The sequence below is a fragment of the Planococcus citri genome, chromosome 1 (genome assembly GCF_950023065.1).
Source record: "Planococcus citri chromosome 1, ihPlaCitr1.1, whole genome shotgun sequence".
NCBI lineage: Eukaryota > Metazoa > Arthropoda > Insecta > Hemiptera > Pseudococcidae > Planococcus > Planococcus citri.
Window position 1 is genome coordinate 4,397,638 of NC_088677.1, and position 24,166 is coordinate 4,421,803.

Sequence of the window (24,166 nt, forward strand, 5' to 3'; positions counted from 1 at the left end):
TTTTTTTTTCAGAATTTAACCTTATTTTCAGAGTTTTTGGTTTGATTCTTAATTTTTTTTTCAATTTTTTATTCATGTTTAGAGTTTTTGATTTTATGATCATTTTTTGATTTTATTTTCAGTTTTTGAATCCAATTTTCCAAATTATCACATTCGTTTTTAGTGTTTTAGTTTATCATCGGTTTTTAATTATTTTTTTTTTAATTTTTTGATTTTTATTTCATTTTATAATTTTCAAAATTTTTGGTTTCATTTTCAACTTTTGATTTTACCTTTAGAAAAAGACAATTTTGATTTTGGTTTTTCATTACTTGGATTTTCGGAGTCATTGATTTTATTTTTTCAGCTTATGATTTCGTTTTTAGTTTTCAATTTTGTTTTCAGAGTTTTAAATGTTATTCTAGATTTTTAATTTATTGTTTGGAATTTTCAGTTTCATTTTATCAAGTTTTTAATTTGTGACGCGACCAGCGATACCATACCATATGTCTGCAAAAATTTTTTTCGTTTTATTGTGGTTTCTGGTAGTGTTTTTCTTCCTCTTTTCAATGGTGCAAACAGATTTTCAAAATATTAAAATCTGACAAATTTGCAAAATTTCAAAGTTGCGTATTTTTTGAAATTCAAAAACCAAAATTCTGAGAAAAACGTTTTTGAAAGTTTGGGTTATTTTTGTAACATTTTTAAAAACCAGTGAACAGTATTTTTTTTTTTTTTTTTTTGATTTTCTTCATCTTTTGATGGTTTTACATCCATAATATTTTTTTTTTTTGACATTTTTTTATGAAAAGCACTTTTGTAAAACCGGTTTTTCACCACTAAAACGACGTGTTTGAGATCGGTGGGTACACCCATCCCAAAGTATAGGCTTCATAGTATATGAATCGACAAAAAATTTTTTTTTGATATTTTCTGACTTTTTCCATGAAAACGCGATTATCTTAAAAAAAAATTTTCCGACTTATGGTATGGTATCGCTGGTCGCGTCACATTTAATTAAAAAAATTCTTGATTTTTATTTCCATTTTTTAGAATTTAATTAAATTTTTTTTTATTTTCGAATGTTACTATTCATCATCACTTCATCAAGTTTCGATTGTATTTTGAGTTTTCCGTTCCGTTTTCAGAATTTTCAATTTAATTTTTAGGTTTTAATTTTATTTACTATATTCAATGGGTTTGTATATACTTTTGATTTTATAATTTCAGTTTTTGATTTCATATTATGAGTCCTATTTCACTCTACATTTTTGATTCTATGTTGAAAATTTTCAATTTCATTTCATTTTTTTTTCAATTTTACTTTTACGATTATTTTTTTAATTTTTTCCCAAGTTTTTGATTGTTTGTTTTCAGCCATCAGAGTCAACAACATAGGAAAGACAACTGAATGTACTAGACAGATGCAGCTCAACATCAACTCATTAAACGATTCAGTAACAAACTGGCTGTACAAAAGAAGAATGGAAATCATTGAAAAAGACCTACCGATAGAAGAGGATGTAGAAAAGGAGTGGGCCAGCCTGAAAACTATTGTACAGAGAGCAGCAGAGGAGGCAATAGGAAAAAGATCAAGTGGACATAACCATAAAAAGCTGAAAATCTGGAATGACGAACTATCAAGAGAAGTGAAGAGGAAACAAAACCTTTTCTGGAAGTGGATGAGTTCAAAGAACAAGCAAGATAAAGGAAGCTACAAAGAACAGTGCCACAAGACAAAAAAGATGATAAGAGAAACATGACAGGAACAATACAAAAGGTGTGTGGCGAACATGGAGAGAGATACATATAAACTGAAACCAAAAGTGTACAAAATAATCAAAAGAATATTGGAAGATGAGGTACACAGAGCCAACATTGCCCCACCAGACTGTGAAAAAATGGTCGAATACTACGCGAACCTATGGAGGACTGATCCCAATAATGAAATTGAAGCGGCAAACCATGAGGAGAATGAGTATGAGCCATTCTCTTGGGAAGAGCTAGATAGAGCCTTGAAAAGCTCCAGAAATGGAAAGCCCCAGGCAGCGATAAGTTAGCAACAGACTTATTCAAGAACGCCACAATAACCAATAAGAAGAGACTGCTAGCTTTCTACAATAAAATATTATCAAGTGCAACCATACCCGAAGACTTCCATACTGCAATTGTGATCAGGCGCGGACTGGCCCTACCGGGATACCAGGAGTTTCCCGGTGGGCCCCTCCAAAAAAATGGGCCCTTGGGGTAGACCATGGGCCCTCGCGAGCAAAAATTTAATTTTGGGGGAAGTGGAAAATGTTTCCCTTCCCCCCCTCTAAAATTGGAAAATTTTTCTCTTCCCCCCAAAAAAATCAATCTTGTCTCTTACATTGCAAAAATAGCTAATGCACGTTATTTTTCTAAAAAATTTCACCCTTGCTTCACTCGGGCTATATCACTTTACTTTCCTCTGAACAAAGTAAGAAGAGAGAAAAATTGACTTCTTTCATCAAAAATGATGTTGTTTTACTCTTGAAGAATTGTGAGTTTTCAAAAGCTTCAGCCCTCGCTTCGCTCGGGCTTTTATGGTCGCTGTTGGATATGCTCTCCTAAAGACAAACAATTTTAAAGCCATGAAAACAAAGTTTAAGTATACCTACATCATCAGGAATAGTATTATTTTACACCTCATATCATTACTTTTTCACAGCTTTCACCCTTGCTTTGCTCGAGCTCTAGATCATTCTCCCTTTCTTTTCTCTGGCCAAAGTTGAAGGGTAGAAAAATTGACTCCTCACATCAACAATAATAATATTTTACTTCTCAGGAATTGTGAATTTTTGAAAGCTTTTTCCCCTACTTCACTCAAGCTTTTACTCCTATTTAAAAAAATGAAAGATACTTACCAATTGTTAAAAAAAATTGAAGCTATGAAAAAATCAATTTTTTGAATAAAAAATGACTTTTTTTGCATTTTGAATAATCAATTTTTCACGGCTTTCGCCCTCGCTTCACTCGGGCAGATCTGAATTCTGCTGCACACATTTTCAAACATTTACCAGAATGGAAAAATGATCCCAAGAAATTTTATAAACATATCTACTCCATTAATGTAGATTTTCAATTACCTACATAACGTAGCGTGCCCAGTAATCGACATGCCTCAAAACGGTGGCCAGTAATCGACACCTAATTTCAATAGGCGAAAAAACAAATTCATTTCTGTTATTACCACTTTTACTGCAGTAAAAACGATCGATTAGGTCTCCAACTATCCATGCCTGTCAAAATTGTCTGTTTTCAAGACCCAAAAGTTAAAAAAAAATAATGTTTTTATCAGCTTGAATTTTGGTGGCATTTTTAGCTAAATTTTGGTGTTCAAATCTAAGGAGCAACGGCGAATGGTTAAGGATTTCTGAGTAAGTAAATCAACTTTTGGTGGCAAATTTTATTTTAAATGAATTTCATAAGGTTTCAAGAAGTGGATTTTGCTTTTGTTGATGTTCTGAAAGCCTTAATATTTAAATAATAAGTGAAAATATCAACTGTCGATAATAGGGTGTCGAATAATGCATATCGTACCAGTAATCGACAGCTGTTGTTTCAATGCAAATTTCACTGAATTTTCAACTTTTGTTGATTTAGAGTGGTTTCAATAGTTTTTTAGTCAGATGAAGTGCAAATATAATTTCTTTTAAACCATTCTAACACCAAAAAAATTCGAAAATTACATACATTGAAGCAACCTGTCGATCACTGGTACAATCCAATTCCATACCTATTCAGTTCAGTACCAATCATCGACAGCGGATATTTCCACCTAAATTATAAAATTATTAAAGCTGTGGTTATGGTTTTATTATTTCATTTCTTCGAAGTTTCAAATTTTAATGCATAATTTAATTTTTCCTACATGAATCAATTTTCAAAAAGCAGTTTACAAGTCTTATTTTATTGTGTCGATAACTGGCACCCTTTTTGTCGATAACTGGAACATGTGTGTCGATTACTGGTCCATGTATGATTTTGGACTTTATCATGAAAAAACGTAATTACTACATTAAATAATGAATAAAAATCTAAATTGAAATATATTTTGTGTACCCAAATAGTGCCAGAAGGTACATAAAAAAAATGCAGCTTAGTAACCTAAATGGTTTTGAAGATACATCAGTATTTGGAGGAAAAAATTCTTAGCACTGTCGATCACTGGGCACGCTACGTTACACTTAAATACCGTGACACGGGGTAATTTCGGCCACTTTTCGGGGTTTTTTCTCCACAGACCCTGCAATTTTGGGGAAGGGGGGCTGAAAATTCAAACTTAAGATACTTCTAACACCTATTAATGAATGACGTTGTTACATTTTACTCACCTCAATTACTCTGCTCCTGACATTGATTTGAATAGTGGCCGGAATTACCCCTCAAAACGGGGGAATTCCGGCCACCTTACTGTTTTTTCGAATAATTGAAAAAATGATACCACCATCTTACTGGAAATTTAATTTCCAACAAAACGGTATCATCACTTTTTGCCTATCTTCAATCCCATGGACGCTATTGTTGCTATTCAAAGAATTCTTGACTTCATTTTTTTTTTAGGAAAATTTTTTCATTTTTTCTTGAAATTGATATTTCTCCTCCAGTTTTGAAGATACCAAAAATATGCCAAGAACCTTTTTTGTAGGAAATTAAATTTCCTACAAAATGGTATTTACACATTTTCGATATCTTCAAAATTGAAAGAGCTGAGAAGAAAAAAAGGAAAAAAATGTACAAAATCTTACTATGACTTTTTTATAAAGAATAGCCGTAAAAATCGCAAAAGTCAATTAATCGGGATGTTTTTTTCGCTAAAAGTTACTAGAATATTGGGCGTTCAACTGTACCTCCTTCATTTATTCCAAAACTTTTTTCAAAATATATTCCCAAACAAAGTTATTTCCATTATCTAAATTATCAAAATATGAACATCAAAACATCATGATCCATAGGATGTATAAATAAAATAGATTTGGTCATCATAGCACATAGATATACTATTTAAGATCTCCTCTTTCGATTGCAACCTGTGGCAAGTTCGTAACACCAACAGTAGGAGCTCTAGTGCAAGAATTAGTTGGAAAAACAGGAATGGCCGGAATTACCCCGGGTGTCCGAAATTACCCCAGATGACGGTAGTTATTTAACATTTTTGTTTCTAACTTCCATTTTTAAAAAATGGTTCGAACAATAATCTCTGGCAAATTTTGTTGAGTGATAGGGGGGAGGGGGTGGGGTAAAGTTTTACTGTGAATATGGGGGGGACTCGTCAAATGCTCAGGGGGATCACAGCACCCCTGACTCATTTGAGATTTCCCGGTGGGCCCTTTTGACCCAGTCCGTGCCTGACTGTAATACCCATTTTCAAAAAAGGAGACCAAAATGACCCAGGAAACTACTGTGGAATTAGCCTACTAAATGCTGCTTACAAAATAATTGCAAAGATGCTAGCGAGAAGAATCAAGAGCCATGCGGAGCCAATAATATTGGAATGACAAAATGGATTTTGAAAGGGGAGATCATGTATAGATGGGGTATACGCAACAAAGCTGCTGATGCAGAAGAGACAAGAATATAACCTATAGAGACCCATGTGCTTTGTTTATCTGTAGAAGGCGTATGATCGAGTACGAAGGAAGAAGTTGTTTGAAATCCTGAGGAAAATCAAAGTGAATGAAGAAATAGTACGCTTAATTCAAGAAATAAACACAGATAATGTAATAAGAGTAAGATCTAGAAACATGTCAGAAGCAAAGAAGAAAGGAAGAGGAGTAAGACAGGGATGCCCAATGTCATGTAGTCTGTTCAACATCTACTTTGATAACATGATTAAAGAATGGCTGAAAACCAAGCCAGGGCTAGACATCAACAACACCCATGTCAATACCCTGTTGTTTGCTGATGATCAGGTGGTCTTTGCTGACAATGAAGATGACTTGCAGAGAGCGATGTACAACCTTCAGAAAGTAGCTGATAAGTACGGAATGAGAATCTTGTCGTCAAAAACAAAGGTGATGGCCTTCGAGGGGAAAGAGCCAATACTCAGTAAAATTGTTGTAAATGGACTGCCAGTGGAACAAGTTAAAAGCTTTAAATATCTCGGATGTGAGCTGTCATATGAAGGAGAAGTTGACGCACAACTTAATATCAGTAAATTCCTGAGAGTAAGCGGAGCGATAAACCGAGCCATACCTCCAAGAGAAGTGAGAGCGGAAACTCGAATAAAAATTTACAATACACTGGCAAGACCAATGCTGCTGTATGGAAGTGAAACATAGACAATGAGAAAGGATACAAAAAGCAGAGTAACCGCAGCGGAAATGAGATTCATGCGAGCCACAGCAGTATATAGGAGGTGAGATAGGAAAAGGAACGAAGACATCCTGAAGGAGCTAGGAGCAGAGCTAATCATTAGATGAGTGAAAGATTACAGAAAGAAGTGGCGAAAACACGTTGACAGAATGCCTGATGAACGGTCCCCTTGAAAAGTCAAAGAATACACTCCAACTGGCAGGAGGAGCAGAGGAAGACCGAAGAAAGAACTTGATGATACATCGGCGAGCAATTCTTCTACAGTTTCTCAGAGAGACTGAACAGCCCACCGGATCAAAGTTCAATGATGATGATGAAAATGAGATCAGCGAATATCGAATACCAATAAAACTGAATCAAAATCGAAAACTCTGAAAATAAATTTATTCGATAAAAATGCGTTTCAATTAAACACATCTCCACCTACCTATCTCATTCGGCGATGCGATACTCCTAAACGAAAAATTGTACTAAAAAAGCATCGCTGCTTATCGAGATGATATTTTTTCGAAGAAATTTTTTCTCATACTTCGTCGACAGATCCGAGGCGATTTTCTCGAGCGTATTATTTTTTATTTTTTATCTGAGAAAAAAACACTGTGGCGTATTGACCCGGTAAACAAGTGGTACATACAAGAATGGCATCTGTACGACATTTTTTTTTCTTATTCCAGCGTATATATACAGTATATTTGATAAAAAAAATTTAATAAGAGATAAGACGATGAAAAAAGAAAGAAAGCAAAGGAAAGAGATAAAGGTAAAAGGAGAATGAAAAAGATAGGTTTATAAATTTTTTAGCTGTATACGATGTCGACGTCATCGTTGTCTTAAATTAATCGAAAGGGGATCGCGTTGCGTGATCGTGTAAGGCTTTAAACCATGAAAACGAGATGATGTTTTTCTATTTGCAGGATTTGTTGTGTATTTGATAGGTCTACAGTGTACCCTTACCCACTACGTAGAATGGAAAGTTTAACGTCTCGGTACCTATTTCGATTTCGATACATACACCACCGTATTACGCAGCCTACAATTGGCAACGGAAGCTGAAGCGGAAAGAGAAGTAAAAGTATACAAAAACGTACCTGTATCCAGTATCATCATATATACTCTCCTCCTTGTATAGGTATTCGTATTTCGTATATGCCAATGCCAATACCAATACCGTTTGGGGAGAAATGATGTGGATTTTATACAATCCTCGTATCAACTTTTAGCTCGAAAGTATCCATTTTGGTGGTATCGTATCGAGAAATGATTTGTTACAAGTTATTAGACCGAAGTACGAGTAAAAGTGTTTCAACTGCAATTCGCCCTCATTGCCGTCAAAATAATACCATTATAGTTGGCAAAAGTTTACACGTATTTTGTAGGTAGGTAGGTAGGCGCTATAGGCGAGCATAACGTTTCGCTAAATCGAAACAGATTTTCTCCTAGTTAAAATTCGACGCCAGCAAAAGTAACAACTTTATTTTCCAGTTCGACCCATCTCGCTTGTTTATAACACCCCGTTCATCTGGCGACGTTGTTTTGAAATTTAATTTCAATCTTTAAACTTTAACTCGAACCGTATTCGGTATTTCGATACTACCAACCGACCGAATTTCCATTTAACCGACAAAAATACCCGCTACGAGTGTACCAATGGTCTGCAGGCTCCGGCTCTCTCTCTCTGGCTCTTATTTTGCACGAGGACGAGTAGAATAGCCCAACTTATATTGCATTAGTTTACCGCACTTTTGCAAACCAATCGAATTCGAGGGATGCGAGTTGCGGTTGCGATAACTTTCTTACCAGAATTGTTATCGTATTAAAAACTACAGACGAGAGAAATTTCAATAGCTTCGGGGTCATCTTTTCTTTGTATTATTGAGACGTCGATTTGAACGATTTGTTAATTCAAATGTACGAATAGTCGAGTAGCAGATTTAGTTCTGCTCTATTTTAGATAATTTACTGACAGAAATTCATCCAAAAAATCAAAATTTGCAACCGAATGACGTTAAATGAACAAGGCAAAGCTTCAACTCCCCGACTGCAAAAACATCACATCCCAAAGTGGCAAACTAATTCAAATTTCAAATTTTTTAAAAATTTTCCACAAAACTAGATTGAAAATTCCGAATTTAGATAGACAAATTAAAATTTAATCGAAACGTGCAATTGGAAATCGAAAACCGAAAACGAAATTTAGGATTTAGTACATTGAATTGGTAACATCGAATATGCGAGTGTAAAAACATCAAAATTTAAATAAAAATTTGAAAACGAAAACCAAAAACTTTGAAAAAACTGAGCATGAAATTTAAAATTCCGAACATCGATTAAAAACAAAAAACGAACTCGAGAACTGAAATTATATCGAAATTTTGTTGTGAAAAATTGAAGCTGAAAACAAAATTGGAAACTTTGACCATTCATTCAAAAACACTAAATTAAATTAAAAATTCTGAAAATGAAATCAAAGTTTAAAATATGTAAAACCAAAAACTGAAAATACTCCAAGTTAAGGTTGAAAAATTTCAAATTGAAAACAATGAAAGAATATGTCACATAACAATTGGCTATTTTTTAACAATTTGACCAAAATTTTGAATTTTCTCCCCCCCCTGCCATGGTTTTTCAAATCTCATCGTGAAATGTTCACATGCTGTAAATATAATGAATACGAATGACTTCTGGGATATACACCTTTCATATTTTTATATCGTAGCTCCGGAATCGGTCAAGCTTTTAAAAATCGAGCTTTCAAAAAAGCTCAACTTTGAACTTTTAAAACTTTGGAAAATATTTTTAAAAGTATTGTCTGTTATTTTTAAAATCTCGTGAACAGATTCTCGACAAGTTTTAGTAGTCTTGAGGAATTTGACTCCAAAAATTGGTCTTCCTGACGACAAATTTTAATCTCGGAGACAAATGAACCCCATCTTTCCTGTCCCAAGGAGGTTTGGGTCCTCGGAGCCAACCATTGCGATCGTCCTTCCTCCTTTACTGAAATAACGCACAAAAAAATTTCACCCAAATCGGATTGCCTATGAACTCAAAATTGGGCCATGGGCCAATTTGACATTAAATGAACTAGATTTTCAATCTGTCAAACTTGGGGGGGAGGGGAGAAATTCTCTTCTCTAATGAGAGTACTTACTTCGAATATGCGATATTTCGAACCAACACAACATTGCCTTCAAATCTAAATTATACGCAAATCGTAGTTTTTCAAAGATGTTAATAAAATTGCATAACCAGTTTGCCGTAAATACGCGAGTTTGTCTTATAGTTCGGCATATGGCAATAGAAATACTTGCATCCCCCCCCCCTCCGATTATCTGGGACACCCTGTTTCTTGAAGAGAACATCCCAAGAAACATTTTAAATCAAAGTGGCCAAAAAATAGTTGGCCTTACTAACAAAATGGCGGACATTTTGATTGACAGGTCAGTCGAAATCGCAGATTTTGCTTTCCAACGGACTCGTACAAAATTTTTTGAACTGGACATTAGCTGGATCGGAAAAGCAGGCAAAAATTCATCACCAGTCAAAATTTCAAGAGCTCAAGTGAATTTTTCGATCATTGGCTAATTTTTGAAAATCAAATTCAAGCCAAAAATTAGAAAAAAATCAAAATTTTACAAAATGCACTCAGAAAGATGAAATTTGGGATATACCCTATTTTCGACATGCCAAATCGATTGGAAATAGTTTCAACCCGTTTTGAGCAGTTCTGGAGCCTCCAGCAGATTTTTGAAAGTCGACATTTTCACCAATATTTCATCAAATGAAATTGAAAATCCGAAATTCACGTTACACTTCAATTTAAACACGTTATCAAGTCGACTGTTGACAAATTTAAATCATTTTCAAGCCTCCAACGACTTTTTGAAAATTTTTGGAGCCTCCAGAAGCTATTTTTGAAACTTGACATTTCCGCAAAAGTTCATCAAGTGCACTTGGAATGCCAAAATTCATTCTGTAAACTGCTTTCAATTCGCTAAGAAGTTGACTGCAAGTAGATTTCAGTCGTTTTGGAGCCTCCAGCAACTTTTTGGAAATTACTGGAGCCTCCAGTAAATTTTTTAAATTTGAAATATTCACAAAATTTCACCTAATCAAGTTGGAAATCTGAAATTCACGCAGCACTCCAACTTGAAGTCGACTGCTGTTGGGTTTAAGTCAGTTTGGAGACTCCAGTAGATTTTTGAAACTTGTAATTTCCACAAAAGTTCGTCAACTGCAGTTGAAAAGGCGAAATTAATTCTGTAAACTAATTCAAATGATCTTTGAAATCGACTACTGGTGGATTTCAAGTCGGTTTGGAGCCTCCAGCGGCTTTTTGGAAATTACTGGAGCCTCCAGTAAATTTTTTAAACTTGAAATATGCACGAAATTTCGCCAAATCAAGTTGGAAATCCGTAATTCACGCTGCACTTCACTTGAACACGTTATTAAGTCGACTGCTGTTGGGTTTAAGTCAGGTTGGAGACTCCAGTAGATTTTCGAAACTGGAAATTTCCAAAAAAGTTCATCTAATGCAGTTGGAATGCCGAAATTCACCCTTTAAACTAATTTTAAAACGCTAAGAAGTCGACTGCAGGTAATCAAGTCGTTTTGGAGCCTCCAGCAACTTTTTAGAAATTACTGGAGCCTCCAGTAAATTTTTTAAATTTGAAATATTCACAAAATTTCACCTAATCAAGTTGGAAATCTGAAATTCACGCAGCACTCCAACTTGAAGTCGACTGCTGTTGGGTTTAAGTCAGTTTGGAGACTCCAGTAGATTTTTGAAACTTGTAATTTCCACAAAAGTTCGTCAACTGCAGTTGAAAAGGCGAAATTAATTCTGTAAACTAATTCAAATGATCTTTGAAATCGACTACAGGTGGATTTCAAGTCGGTTTGGAGACTCCAGCGGCTTTTTGGAAATTACTGGAGCCTCCAGTAAATTTTTTAAACTTGAAATATGCACGAAATTTTACCAAATGAAGTTGGAAATCCGTAATTCACGCTGCACTCCACTTGAACACGTTATTAAGTCGACTGCTGTTGGGTTTAAGTCAGTTTGGAGACTCCAGTAGATTTTTGAAACTGGAAATTTCCACAAAAGTTCATCTATAATGCAGTTGGAATGCCAAAATTCACCCTTTAAACTAATTTTAAAACGCTAAGAAGTCGACTGCAGGTAATAAAGTCGTTTTGGAGCCTCCAGCGACCTTTCGGAAATTACTGGAGCCTCCAGTAAATTTTTTAAACTTAAAATTTCATCCAATCATGTTGGAAATCCGAAATTTACGCTGCACTCTACCTTAAATACGTTATCAAGTCGGCTGCTGAAGGATTCAAGTCATTTTGGAGCCTCCAGTAGATTTTTGAAAATTTAAATTTCCACAAAATTTCATCAAATGCAGTTGGAAAGACGAAATTTATATTTTGTAAAATAATATCAATGCTCTTTGAAGCCGACTATGAGTGGATTTCAAGTTGTTTTGGAGCCTCCAGCACCTTTTTGGAAATTGCTGGAGCCTCCGGTAGATCTTTGAAACTTGAAATTTCCACAAAATTTTATCAAGCCGAAATTCACTCTGCACAGTGCCTACGTTCTAAAATTTATTCGGACAGATTTTGTGGCATATTTTGAAAAACAAAAGTTTCTAAAAAGCAGCAACCAGGAAAAACACGTTTTTGAGTACTTTTTGAGTTTTTGAAGATGACCGACCTGGAGGAAAAATTTGAAAAAAATACCAATTATAGTTTACTTACTCTTGCAGATATATTTTTGAAAAAAACTTGTGTACTTGAATTCGGTTCAGAGATATGGCGGTTTTAAATTTTCTTTTGTCAATATCTGCCCCACCCACCCCCCCCCTGAAGCAAAAAAATTTGACAAAATTCACGTGGCCGTACTCGTGTCTCTTGTATGTATATGTTTAGGGTAAATTCAAAATTTTTTATTCAAAACTCGTTGATGTATGATTCCTTCCCCCACCCCAATGCGTTTTTTCGTCGTAGTTGGCAAGGGGGTGGGGTGGGGGCATTTTTTCATCCTACAATTTTTGTAAAAGTACCCCACCAAGTTTCATCAAAATTTCAAAAATTTGAGGCCATGGGCATTTCACTTATTTTACCCGAAAATACGCTTCCTCCAGAACTTGTAAAAATTAATTTAGACATGCTAAATCATCATTCGAGAAAAACATCCGGCAGAAAGAAGTTCTCAACAGTATTAAAAGAATACACGTACGAAATACAACCGCTGGGTGAATAGATTGATTGATTGATTGATAGGTTAATAAAGATACACGAAACGTGATTCGAAACATGCTGACGGATATGGGCGATTCGACAATATATCTACATACAACATTTCATTCAACCTGCTCTTCTCTAGTACGTAGTACGTACGAGTATCTACATAGCTGACTTATTTCACCAGTCGATGCATTCTAATAGCTTTATTTATCACGAAAAAAGAGAGGAAATCCGGCTAAAAAATATATATAAATCTAAATCGTGCGAGACTTTGACTTCGCTCGCAAAGAGAGCAACATGGCGCTGAGTGTAATTTCGCGATAAATTTCGCGTAGGTACGTACTCGTACTCGTACAATACGACACGAGACACAGAGAACGGGACCCGAGATCCGATGAAAATGGATGTATAAAAAATACCAAACATATGTTTTATTGTTGCATTGATTTTATTCTTATTTCGTTTCGATAACTTTTATCGTATTACAAATAAGATTCTGGAAGACGAGTGAAATTTATTTCTTTAATCTTTGCGTTTTTTTTCTCTTCTCTTGCTCTTTCGTTTCGCTGCGCTACGCTGTTTCAATATGTACGGGTAAGGGGAGAAAAAAAAACGACTTCGACGGCATTCGGTGTAACACGCCACATACCAAATAAGCCAATCGAATAGTAGTTTGAAAAACAGCTCGAGTTTTTGCCGTAGACCATATCCAAAAGCTGTTTCGCGTCTCTCCATTTTAACTCGAACTCGGTTTCGCGTTTACGTCGTATAAAAAATGATACGCGATTTATTCCAAGAGTTGAGTCTGGTTAGATTGTGTATAGCTATAGTTACCTTTGCGAAAGCTGCGACAAGTCGTTCGTTTACTGTCACATTTGAATGATACGCAAAAATGGCTTAAGCTGCCGCAAAACTACTCGCGGTAATTACTTTAAATAATGTATTAGCTTAAAAATATCAACTAAAACGGCGAACCAACCTGAGAACTGTAGGTGGGGCGACGAACCAGCACTTGAAATATTTCAGATTATAGTCTACAAAGCCTGATTTATGAAAAAAGTTACAGTACACCTCTCTCATTCTCTACCATGCACAGTAGAGGTACGTCTTGGCAGCTTATAGTCCCCTCCTCCCCTCCACTCCCCCCGCATATGGCGTAATTTTAATAACTACATTATGTTACGTATTATAATAGTATAAAAGGTGGCCGTCTACGCCACACCAGCCAGCGTCATTCACTCAGAGAGAGGCGAGAAAACTTGGGCGAAAACGACATTTTCGAAATTGGCCGACCGAGTTTTTAATTAAATATAAATTTTTCCTTAATTCAAAATCCGCATCAGCTTCCATCGCCTCCGAGAAAAAGCTACTAGTAAATGGTAAATAAGTTTACATCGAAGGCGACTACACCTACCTACCAGCTGAGTCCTTCCTCATCGTGTTTCCTAATCTGCGAAAATTTTTCAAACTCGTTTCAATCCTTTACCCCTCCCTTCCCTCTCTGCTCCACTCACATTCTCTCTCTACTCGTAATAAACTTGCGAATGGAAAAAAATAAGCTACACTCTTTTTATAATAACTCCGGCGATGAACTCTCTCGCTACCATAATATTGTTTTTATTCAAAACGGAAATTGTTTCGCCTTTTTTTCGAGGTAGTTTATTTTAGCCTCGAGTTTTTTTTTTCACTCGCTCACTCGTCGTAAGTATTTTGATTTTTAACACTCGAACCGCGAATGGAAAATATATTGTATTTAAATGGTGGCCGGATTTGGCGTAGGTTAATCCGCGAGCTACTACGGGTCCTGGTGCTGTAGTGGTTTTCTGATTTCAGATAATTGAAAAGTTGACTTTGACGCAGGCTATATAGTTAGGTAGGTACGAGAAGTATACGACGAGCCAAGCGACGACGACGATGCGAGAGTTTTTAATCTAAATTCCATTTATTCGACGAGCCAACTATTGAAATAGCTTTTTTCGTCAAAATACTTATACAGAATATATACTTACGACTACTACTACGACGACGACTCGGGTATAGAAACGGTCATCTCATGGTATAGGTACGTGTATGTATAGTTTATTAAGAAGTGTACCCTGTACCTGTTGAAATATTATTGCATACCTCGTAACCCTAACCCGATAGGAATTTCTTTCCTGCTGGCGTAACTTGCTCACAAATATGGACGAAGAAATTTTCAAGGAATTTGACGACCAACTCGAGAAAAATTTCATTTCGTTCAAGGTTTTTCTTCTAAAATGTATTTTTGTAATGATGAAATATTTTTTCCTGCCTTTGTATACTGTCGTTCGAGATGCACCTACCTGATGTCTTCTTAAAAATAGAGGTATTCGTTTTTTTTTTCTAAACTCAAAAAACGATTAAAAAGACGAACAAATATTCTCTTCTTTAAGCCCGATTATTTTCAATGAACCCGAACTAAAACAGAACCCGATCCCTTAAACCCAGAAAATTAACCTGGAAACTCCGATACCGATCGTTATTCGGGATTTTTCGGGTTCAAGGTCAAAACAGCTGGGAACAAATTGGTTGATGAAAATACCGAAACTAGAACAAAATTGTTTAATGAATCCAACTTATAATATTGTGAGTATTATATCAAATTGGCAAAATTATAATTTCATCTTTTATTTAATTTTGTTCGGAAAAAATTGGTAATTTTTTTCTTAACAGTCGGCCTTAGCGTATTGAAATTAGTTAACAAAATGACGAACTTTTCGGAAAATTTCAAGTTTCAAAATTTTACTGGAGGCTCCAGTAATTTTCAAAAGGTTACTGGAGGCTCCAAAACGACTTGAAATCTACCTGCAGTCGACTTCTTAACGAATTGAAATTAGTTTACAGAATAATAAATTTTTGTGGAAATTTCAAGTTTCAAAAATTTACTGGAGGCTCCAGTAATTTTCAAAAGGTCACTGGAGGCTCCAAAACGACTTAAAATCTGCCTGCAGTCGACTTCTCAGCGTATTGAAATTAGTTTACAGAATGACGAACTTTTCTGAAAATTCCAAGTTTCAAAATTCTACTGGAGGCTCCAGTGATTTTCAAAAGGTTACTGGAGGCTCCAAAACGACTTGAAATCTACCTGCAGTCGACTTCTTAGCGTATTGAAATTAGTTTACAGAATGATGAACTTTTGTGGAAATTTCAAGTATCAAAAATTTACTGGAGGCTCCAGTGATTTTCAAAAGGTTACTGGAGGCTCCAAAACGACTTGAAATCTACCTGCAGTCGACTTCTTAGCGTATTGAAATTAGTTAACAGAATGACGAACTTTTCTGAAAATTTCAAATTTCAGAATTTTACTGGAGGCTCCAGTAATTTTCAAAAGGTCACTGGAGGCTCCAAAACGACTTAAAATCTACCTGCAGTCGATTTCTTAGCGTATTGAAATTAGTTTATAGAATGATGAACTTTTGTGGAAATTTCAAGTATCAAAAATTTACTGGAGGCTCCAGTAATTTTCAAAAAGTCGCTGGTGGCTCCAAAACGACTTAAAATCTACCTGCAGTCGACTTCTTGGCGTATTGAAATTAGTTTACCAAATCATGAACTTTTGTGGAAATTTCAAGTTTCAAAAATTTACTGGAGGCTCCAAAAATTTTCAAAAAGTCGCTGGAGGCTCCAAAATGACTTAAACTCATCGTCAGCAGTGGCGTGTTCAAGTTGAAGTGTAGCGTGAATTCCGGATTTCCAACTTCATTTTAGGAAATTTTGTGGAAATGTCAAGTTCCAAAAATCTGCTGGAGGTTCCAGAACTACTCAAAACGGTCCGAAACAATTTCCAATCGATTTGGCACGTTGCAAACAGCGCATATCCCAAATTTCAACTTTCTGGGTCCGCTTTGTGAAACTTTGATTTTTTTCTCATTTTTGGCTTTAAAAAATTTACCGGAAGCTCCAGTAATTTCCAAAAGGTCGCTGGAGGCTCCAAAACGACTTGAAATTTACCTGCAATCGACTTCTTAGCAATTTAAAATTAGTTTACAGAGTGAATTTTGGCATTCCAACTGCATTTGATGAACTTTTGTGGAAATTTCAAGTTTCAATAATCTACTGGAGTCTCCAAACTGACATAAACCTAACAGCACTCGACTTAAACGTGTTCAAGTTGGAGTGCAGCGTTAATTTCAGATTTTCAACTTGATTTGGTGAAATTTCGTGAATATTTTCAAGTTTAAAAATTTACTGGAGGCTCCAGTAATTTTCCAAAAATCTCTGGAGGCTCCAAAACGACTGAAATCTACTTACAGTCGACTTCTTAGCGAATTGAAATTAGTTTACAGGATGAATTTCGACATTACAACTGCATTTGATGAACTTTTGTGGAAATTTAAAGTTTCAAAAATAGCTTCTGGAGGCTCCAAAAATTTTCAAAAAGTCGCTGGAGGCTCAAAAATGACTTAAGCTCGTCAGCAGTCGACTTGATAGCGTGTTTAAATTGAAGTGTGGCGTGAATTTCGGATTTTCAATTTCATTTGATGAAAGATTGGTGAAAATGTCGACTTTCAAAAATCTGCTGGAGGCTCCAGAACTACTCAAAACGGTTCGAAACCATTTCCAATCGATTTGGTCCGTCACAAACAGAGTATATCCCAAATTTCCATTTTCTGGATTCATTTTGTGAAATTTTTATTTTTTTCTAATTTTTGACTTGAATTTGATTTTTAAGCCAAAAATCGAAAAATGCACTTTAGCTCTTGAATTCTTGAAATTTTGGCTGGTGATGAATTTTAGCCTGCTTTTTCGACCTAGCATTGTCCAGTTCAAGAAATTTTGTACGAGTCCCATGTTGGAAAGCAAAATCTGTGATTTCGACTGACCTGTCAATCAAAACAGCAGCCATTTTGTGAGTAAGGCCCACTCTTTTTTTTGGAAAGTTTGCTTTAAAATATTTCTTGGGATGTCCCCTTCAAGAAAAGAACTGTCCCAGACGATCAAGGGGGTGCACTTACATATACCTATTGTCATATGCGGCATTATAAGATGAACTCGCGTATTTACGGCAAACTGGTTATGCAATTTTATTAACATCTTTGAAACATTACAGTTTGCGTTCAATTGACATTTGAAGGCGAAATACCTCTGCATTGTTATTACGCGGAGTATGAATTTGATCCTATTATTGCGTTGGTTCGAAATATCGCACATTCGAAGTAAATACTCGCATCAGAATGGTGTACCCCCCCCCCTCCCCCCCCCAAGGACGTCACATTGAAAATCTAGTTTATTTAATGTCAAATTTATCCGATTTGACTGAAAAATTTTTGTGCGTTCTTTCATCTGTTAAAGAAGAAGGATGATCTCTGTGGTTAGCTCACCAAATGTCCTTGGGACAGGAAAGGTGGAGGTTCATTTTCCTCAGAAATTAAAATTTCTCGTCATGAAGATCACGTTTGGAGTCTAATTGCTCAAAACTACTGAAACTTGACGAAAATCTGTTCATGAGGATTTAAAAAATAACGGAGAATACTTTTTAAAAATATTTTCCAAAGTTCAAAAGTTCAAAGTTGGCATTTTTGAAAGCATCGTTTTTAAAAGCTTGACTAATCTTGGAGCTACGATTTCAAAATATGAAAATAATCCAGGAAGCATTTGTATTCATTATATTTACAGCTGTTAACATTTTGTGATGAGATTTGAAATACCATGGTAGAGGGGGGGGGTCTGAAATTTTGGTCAAAATGTTAAGAAAATAGCCGATTATTGCGTGACTTCATCCTTTCATTTGATGTTTTCAGTTTTACATTCAAAACTTTCCGTTTCCAATTTCTTGTCATCACATTTTGATTATGAAAACATTTTCTTCTCAAATATTTCTCATCAATTATTCAAAAAACATCGAAAAAATACCATTTTTAAAACTTGAAAATATTTTGAAATACAGTGTAGTCAAATTTTCAGCTTACGTGTATGTCAATTTCAAAAACTGAAAAAAATTCATAATTATGTTTTTGGCTATTTTTAGTTTTATTAATTTTTCGAAGTGTAAAATTCTACGGAAATTTCAACTTTCAAATATCTTGAATCTGCTACAGACTTCAGAACTACTCAAAACGGTTCGAACCCATTTCCAATCGATTCAGTGGATCAAAAATAAGGTGTCTTACTGAATTTCAATTTTCCAGTTCAATTTGGTAAAATTTTGATTTTTTCCATTTTTGGCCCAAATTTTACTGTCAAAAATTCACGAAAAATTGAAAAATGAGCTTCAGCTCCTATAATTTTGGATAGTGATCTATTTTTGTATGATTTTTCAATGCAGCATTGTTATCTGTAATTTGAGATACCTCCCTTGTAAGTTTAGAAAAATGTGTCCCGGCGTGTCTTCAAGTTTTAATAGAATGAAAAAATCAAATTATTCATCCAAAGGTACGTTTCATTTTTGTTTTGGAATCCTTCTAAATAAACCGTTTTGTGAGAAAAAACCTTCAGGCTTCCAAGTTATTTTAGTGTCTTTTGAAAATGTTTTGCGATTTGGAGAAATAATTATGAGTGAAATTTACACAAAACATCTTTAAAAAATGTTTAAAATGGCATTGAAACACTTCAAAAAGGTCAAAATCATTCAAATTTACTAAACATTGACCTAATTTTGGCAACATTTTTGTAAAAAGTTAGCAAAATTTGTATAAAGCATTGTAAAACATGTTGAAAATACGAGTAATAATTGCATACCTATTTAAAAAATAATAATTATTTAAAACAGATGAAATTCGGCCTAATTGGTCGAAAATTGAATGTAATGTCGGTAAACAGCGTTCAAGATGTCATAATAATACTTAAAAAGCAATAAAATTACCAAAAACTACCAAAAATTGATGAACTTGCAGTAAACTTGCGGTGAATTTTGCTTTTCAAAGATGTTAATATAATTGCATAACCAATTTGCCGTAAATACGCGTGTTTGTCTAACTCCTCGTTTATTTTGTCCAGCATATGACAATAGAAATACTTAATTGCACCTCCCCGCCAATCCTCTGGGACAAAATTTTTCTTAAAAAGGACATCCTAAAGGAACCTTTTAAAGCAAACTGGCCAAAAAAAGTTAGCCTTACTAACAAAATGGCGGCCATTTTGATAAACAGATCCGTCGAAATCGCAAATTTTGCTTGCCAACTTAAGGCTCACTGGAAATTTTTCGAACTGGACAAAGCTAGATCGAAAGAGCATGCAAGAATTAATCACCAGCCAAAATTTCAAGCGCCAAAGTGCATTTTTCGATTTTTAGTGAATTTTTGAAAATGAAATTTAAACAAAAAGTGAGGGGAAAAAATCAAAATTTTACCAAATTGACCTAGAAAGCTAAAATTTTGGATGTACTCTATTTTCGATCAGCCAAATCGATTGAAAACGGTTTCAAACCATTTTGAGCAGTTCTGGAGCCTCCAGCAGATTTTTGAAAGTTGACAGTTTCACCAAATTTCATCAAATGAAATTGGAAATCCGAAATTCACAACTTTAACACGCTACCAAGTCGACTACTGACGAGTTTAAGTCATTTTGGAGTCTCCAGCGCTTTTTTGAAAATTTTTGGAGCCTTCAGTACATTTCTGAAACTTGAAATTTCATCAAAAAGGCAGTGGAAAAGCCGAAATTTATTTCGTAAAGCAACTTCAATAGGCTATGAGGTCGACTGCAGATAGATTTCAAGTCGTATTGGAGCCTCCAGCAACTTTTTTGGAAACTACTGGAACCTTCAGTGAATTTCTTGAACTAGAAATTACGATGTTGGTGATGTAAAATTGGAAGCAAAAAAAAACTAAGATGAACTTATTTTTTGATTCGACCTCTCAAAAGCCCTTTCCAATTTTCGAATCTAGTTTTCGAGAATAGAATAAATCGTGTGACACATGATTTATTAGATTTTTGGGACTGTTGAGTACGAATATCAACCACATTTTTTCAATTTGGCCTCTTCAACAACCCACTTTGATCTCCAAAATTTTCCTGAAAATTGAAAAAATTGACTCAAAGGTGTAGTTCAGCTCCTGAAAACCGAGAAAATACTTAGGTACCTCATGGGTAATTTTTATTTTAAAATATTTGGCTGTCAAATATTTCAAACTCTTGTCAACTCGCCAAAAATTGACACCCTTTGACAATTTTGGCAAGAACAGGATCGTTTGGCAATTTCAGCAAAAATTGGACCTTTTCGAAAATTTTACCAAAAATTGTCACTTCTTGGTAATTTTGACTAAAATTGATACTTTCTGACTATTTTGCCAAAAATAAACGGTTTTTGACGATTTTTCCAAAAAATGACACTTTGAATGGGGCAAATCTGGCAAAAAGAAAAACAGAACCTTACTATGACCGAGGACTTTTATTGAGAAAATTTAAAACAAAAAAGACAAATTTCAAATAGAGTGGAGAGGAAATATTTACCAGAATTGAAAATGACTGAAAATATCATGGGACATGTTGTTGGGTCAGGTTTTTGGGGATGCATGTTTCAGTGTTCAAACACTCCGAAAATTATGACCAAATATTGACCTGAAAATTCTTCTGAAGTGCTCGAAAAAAGTTTTGATATCTAGTAATTTTTGATTTTTTTTTTCAACACTTGAACCAATTTATTCAGATATTTTGGAAATTACAACTTACTTTTGGGCTCCAGTGTCCTCCAAAAATTTTCAAAAAAATATTTTCGTCGGAATATTCGAATTTTTCGCCAAACTTCATCTCTTTAACATTTGTTTCAAATGTAAACAAAAACATCCACATTCTTTTCGTTGAACTTAGAAATTCTCTCAATTTAAATCAAATTTTCGACTCGAAGAATTTTTTAATGCTTACCTAAATATGAACTCGATGTTGATTTCAGAATCATAAGATTCGAGCTCGACGAAACACGTCAATCTTCAACTCTCATCCTTCCTCATCCCCACCTTCTCCTTAATGAATATTCTAATTACAAGGCTGTTTCCAACTGCCTGGCTGATTCGATTACCGCACGTAATAATATCGTAATATGAGTTGCCTAAGTACTTATTTGAAGGAACGAAGTAAGCATTCGGATCACGCTGTATGCAAGTATATTACCTCTACCTAGACTAAAATGAATTTTCTTCTTGTATCGCATCGTTCCTCGCGTTCTCGCATTAATTGAGTTGCATAACAATTAATATCCGGCGAAAACGTGCGTTCGTGCGTCTTGCTTAAAGCACCTTAATTTTATCAAGAGGTTTTCCCCTCCCCTCTCCCCTCTCCCATTCATCTCTTAGTCTTAAGTCATCGTCGAATGAAAATGAGAATAATAAGAGAGAAAAAAAAACACCAAACCGCGTTGTTTCGAGCAATCGTCAAATATACTTCTCTCGAAGTGTATTTTGAATATAAAAAAAAACACAGCTTGGTTGGTGAGGTTTTTTTTTATAGCCTGGAATTAAATTTTATTGTTTGCAAATTGCTGCAGCTTCGGCGTGATTAAAATTTCAACTGGTGCTCAATTCCTGTACAAGATAGATACGTGTTGTAGAATTAATTTTTCAGTTTTCTAATTTTATACGTTGGGTTTTGAAGAGCTCGATGAATGAGTCGTAATTGTTCCCGAAGTTTCCCCTTCGCCATCTTGAAATCGGGTTTCTTATGGCAATGTGAAGTTCGAACACATGTTAAGAGCTTAGACGAATGAGCTTTTATGGTTAATTCGAGGGATCTGGATTAGGTACGCATGGTTTTGTGGGAACATTTTATTTTGAATATAAACTGCCTCAGGTAATCTTTTATATCTTTGTGGAAGAACCTTCGTCGTGTTGTTCGTCGCTCGTTCGGTTTTATTGGGATGTCTAACACTTTTATATCTATTAATGTGGGTTTCGTTTGGATGAAGAAATGGAATATTTTTTGTGACAGGGCAAACAAAATTGTAATTTTTTCATTAATGCAAATTTTTGGTGAGAGAAAAAAAAATTTATTTTGATTATTAATATTTCGTGGGTACCTATTCTTGAAAAAATAAGTACTGAAATAAAAACAAAATAGTTCTCAAATTGTATAGATCTCGTCAAAATACTTTGTCAAACAACTAAAGGAAAAAATAGCTATAAAATAATTTAAAAAATGAAAATGTGCGAATAAATCTAGATAAGTAATTTTTATTGAAAAAAAATCCTTACCACCGCTGACGAATGCAATTTGAAGTGCACACAATAATACGGTAATCCTCATGATGAAATTAAAAATTCAACCAGGGGTATTCAATGTTGGAGCATATCACGTAAACGTATTTTTAAACCAAAAAAAATTACTTTAAAAAATAATAATACCAATTCGTACGTATATTTAGCTTACGACCGTTTTACGTAAAAAGCTGAAACGAGAAGAAAAAAACGTTAAACGCAATCCGAGCGCAACTTCCGAAGAGCTTTTGAATTCGACTCTGAATAGGTAGTTCTCGTATAGAAAACGAGAAAAGCTCTAGACGCATGCGCAGTGTTGGGATGCGACTTTTATTAAAAGCTGAACGCGTGATATTTTTCGAATTTGGCCAATTTCAACGTCTTGCTGTACGTATTTTAACATTTGTGTATTTTAGTTTTTAATTAAGAACGAGTATTCCGTATCGTTTCTTTCGGGAAGGTGTTACGAATAATCAGCGAAACCGCCAAGATGAGAAGTTTAATTCGCGAACAGCGAATACGCGAGCTAAAAGTTTATACCTAAGGTAGGGGTTTTTTTTTTTTGCATGGTTCTCTTTCTCTGTGTGTCTTTTTCTATCTTCTCTCGCTTCGGTAGGAGGAGGAAGAGGAGAAGGATGAGGAGGTTTGTTTCGACGAAGCATTTATCAGCGAAAATGCGAATACGCGAAATGCGAAGCGATCGTATTCAACTAGTTTCAAATGCTGCTATGATAAAATGCTGAAAATAAATGGCTGGAAATTCCTCGCGTCTCCGTCTCGTGTCTGTGACGTACCCCGACGAAATTTTTGTTTAATAGTGATTGCTGTTGTAGATGTAGTAGGTGCGTCGTTCTTCATCGCCCCCTTACTATATGTAGGTATACGAGTATAAATGCTTGTAACTGATTGTGTAAGGAAATTCTTTTCTTTCTTTTTTTATTTTTTTGGCTGGGTGGAGACTGGAGATTCTTTTTTCAATGTGAAAAGTGTAAAGATAGGTATTTGTATAGGAGGTGTTTCACTTTAGTGCGATGGGGTTGTTTTGAAAATTCGATTTTATTAAAGAAAATACGCGCCGGATGAGATGAGCCTCATCATTCACCAATTTTAATCAAATTCATTAATTTAAAGAGTGGAAAGTATGAAAGCAACGTTGCGGTGATTTTGGTGCCGAATTTTCGGAAAAGAGGTTGTAATGGGTATTTTATACGTTTTTCGGGATGGAAAAATTTTTTAAAGGGGCAATTTTGAGCCTGATTTATTTTAACTAGGGTGATGAATTTTTTAAGAGAACATTTCACCGAAGTTGAAGAGAAAAAATCTGCCTTGAAAAGCTTTCGGGTTGATATTTGCATGTAAGGTGAGTATGCCATTGAAACTCTTCCGTCAGGAAAGTTTCAGACTTCTTGACCCTCGACCCCGTTTTTGAGGTGATCTCCTTCCATTGAAATTACTTT

At 35.0% G+C, this 24,166-nt stretch overlaps 1 protein-coding gene across 1 annotated transcript in view; it reads right to left on the bottom strand.

Annotated features, from left to right (window-relative positions):
• Positions 1 to 22,973, bottom strand: part of LOC135845430 (uncharacterized) — a 517,543-nt gene extending 494,570 nt beyond the window's left edge. Inside the window, exon 1 of the mRNA XM_065363986.1 lies at positions 22,707 to 22,973. Coding sequence (XP_065220058.1) covers positions 22,707 to 22,758 — 52 coding nt within the window. The 5' untranslated portion in view covers positions 22,759 to 22,973. The remainder of the gene's footprint in view (positions 1 to 22,706) is intronic.
• Between the last annotated feature and the right edge of the window lie 1,193 nt (positions 22,974 to 24,166).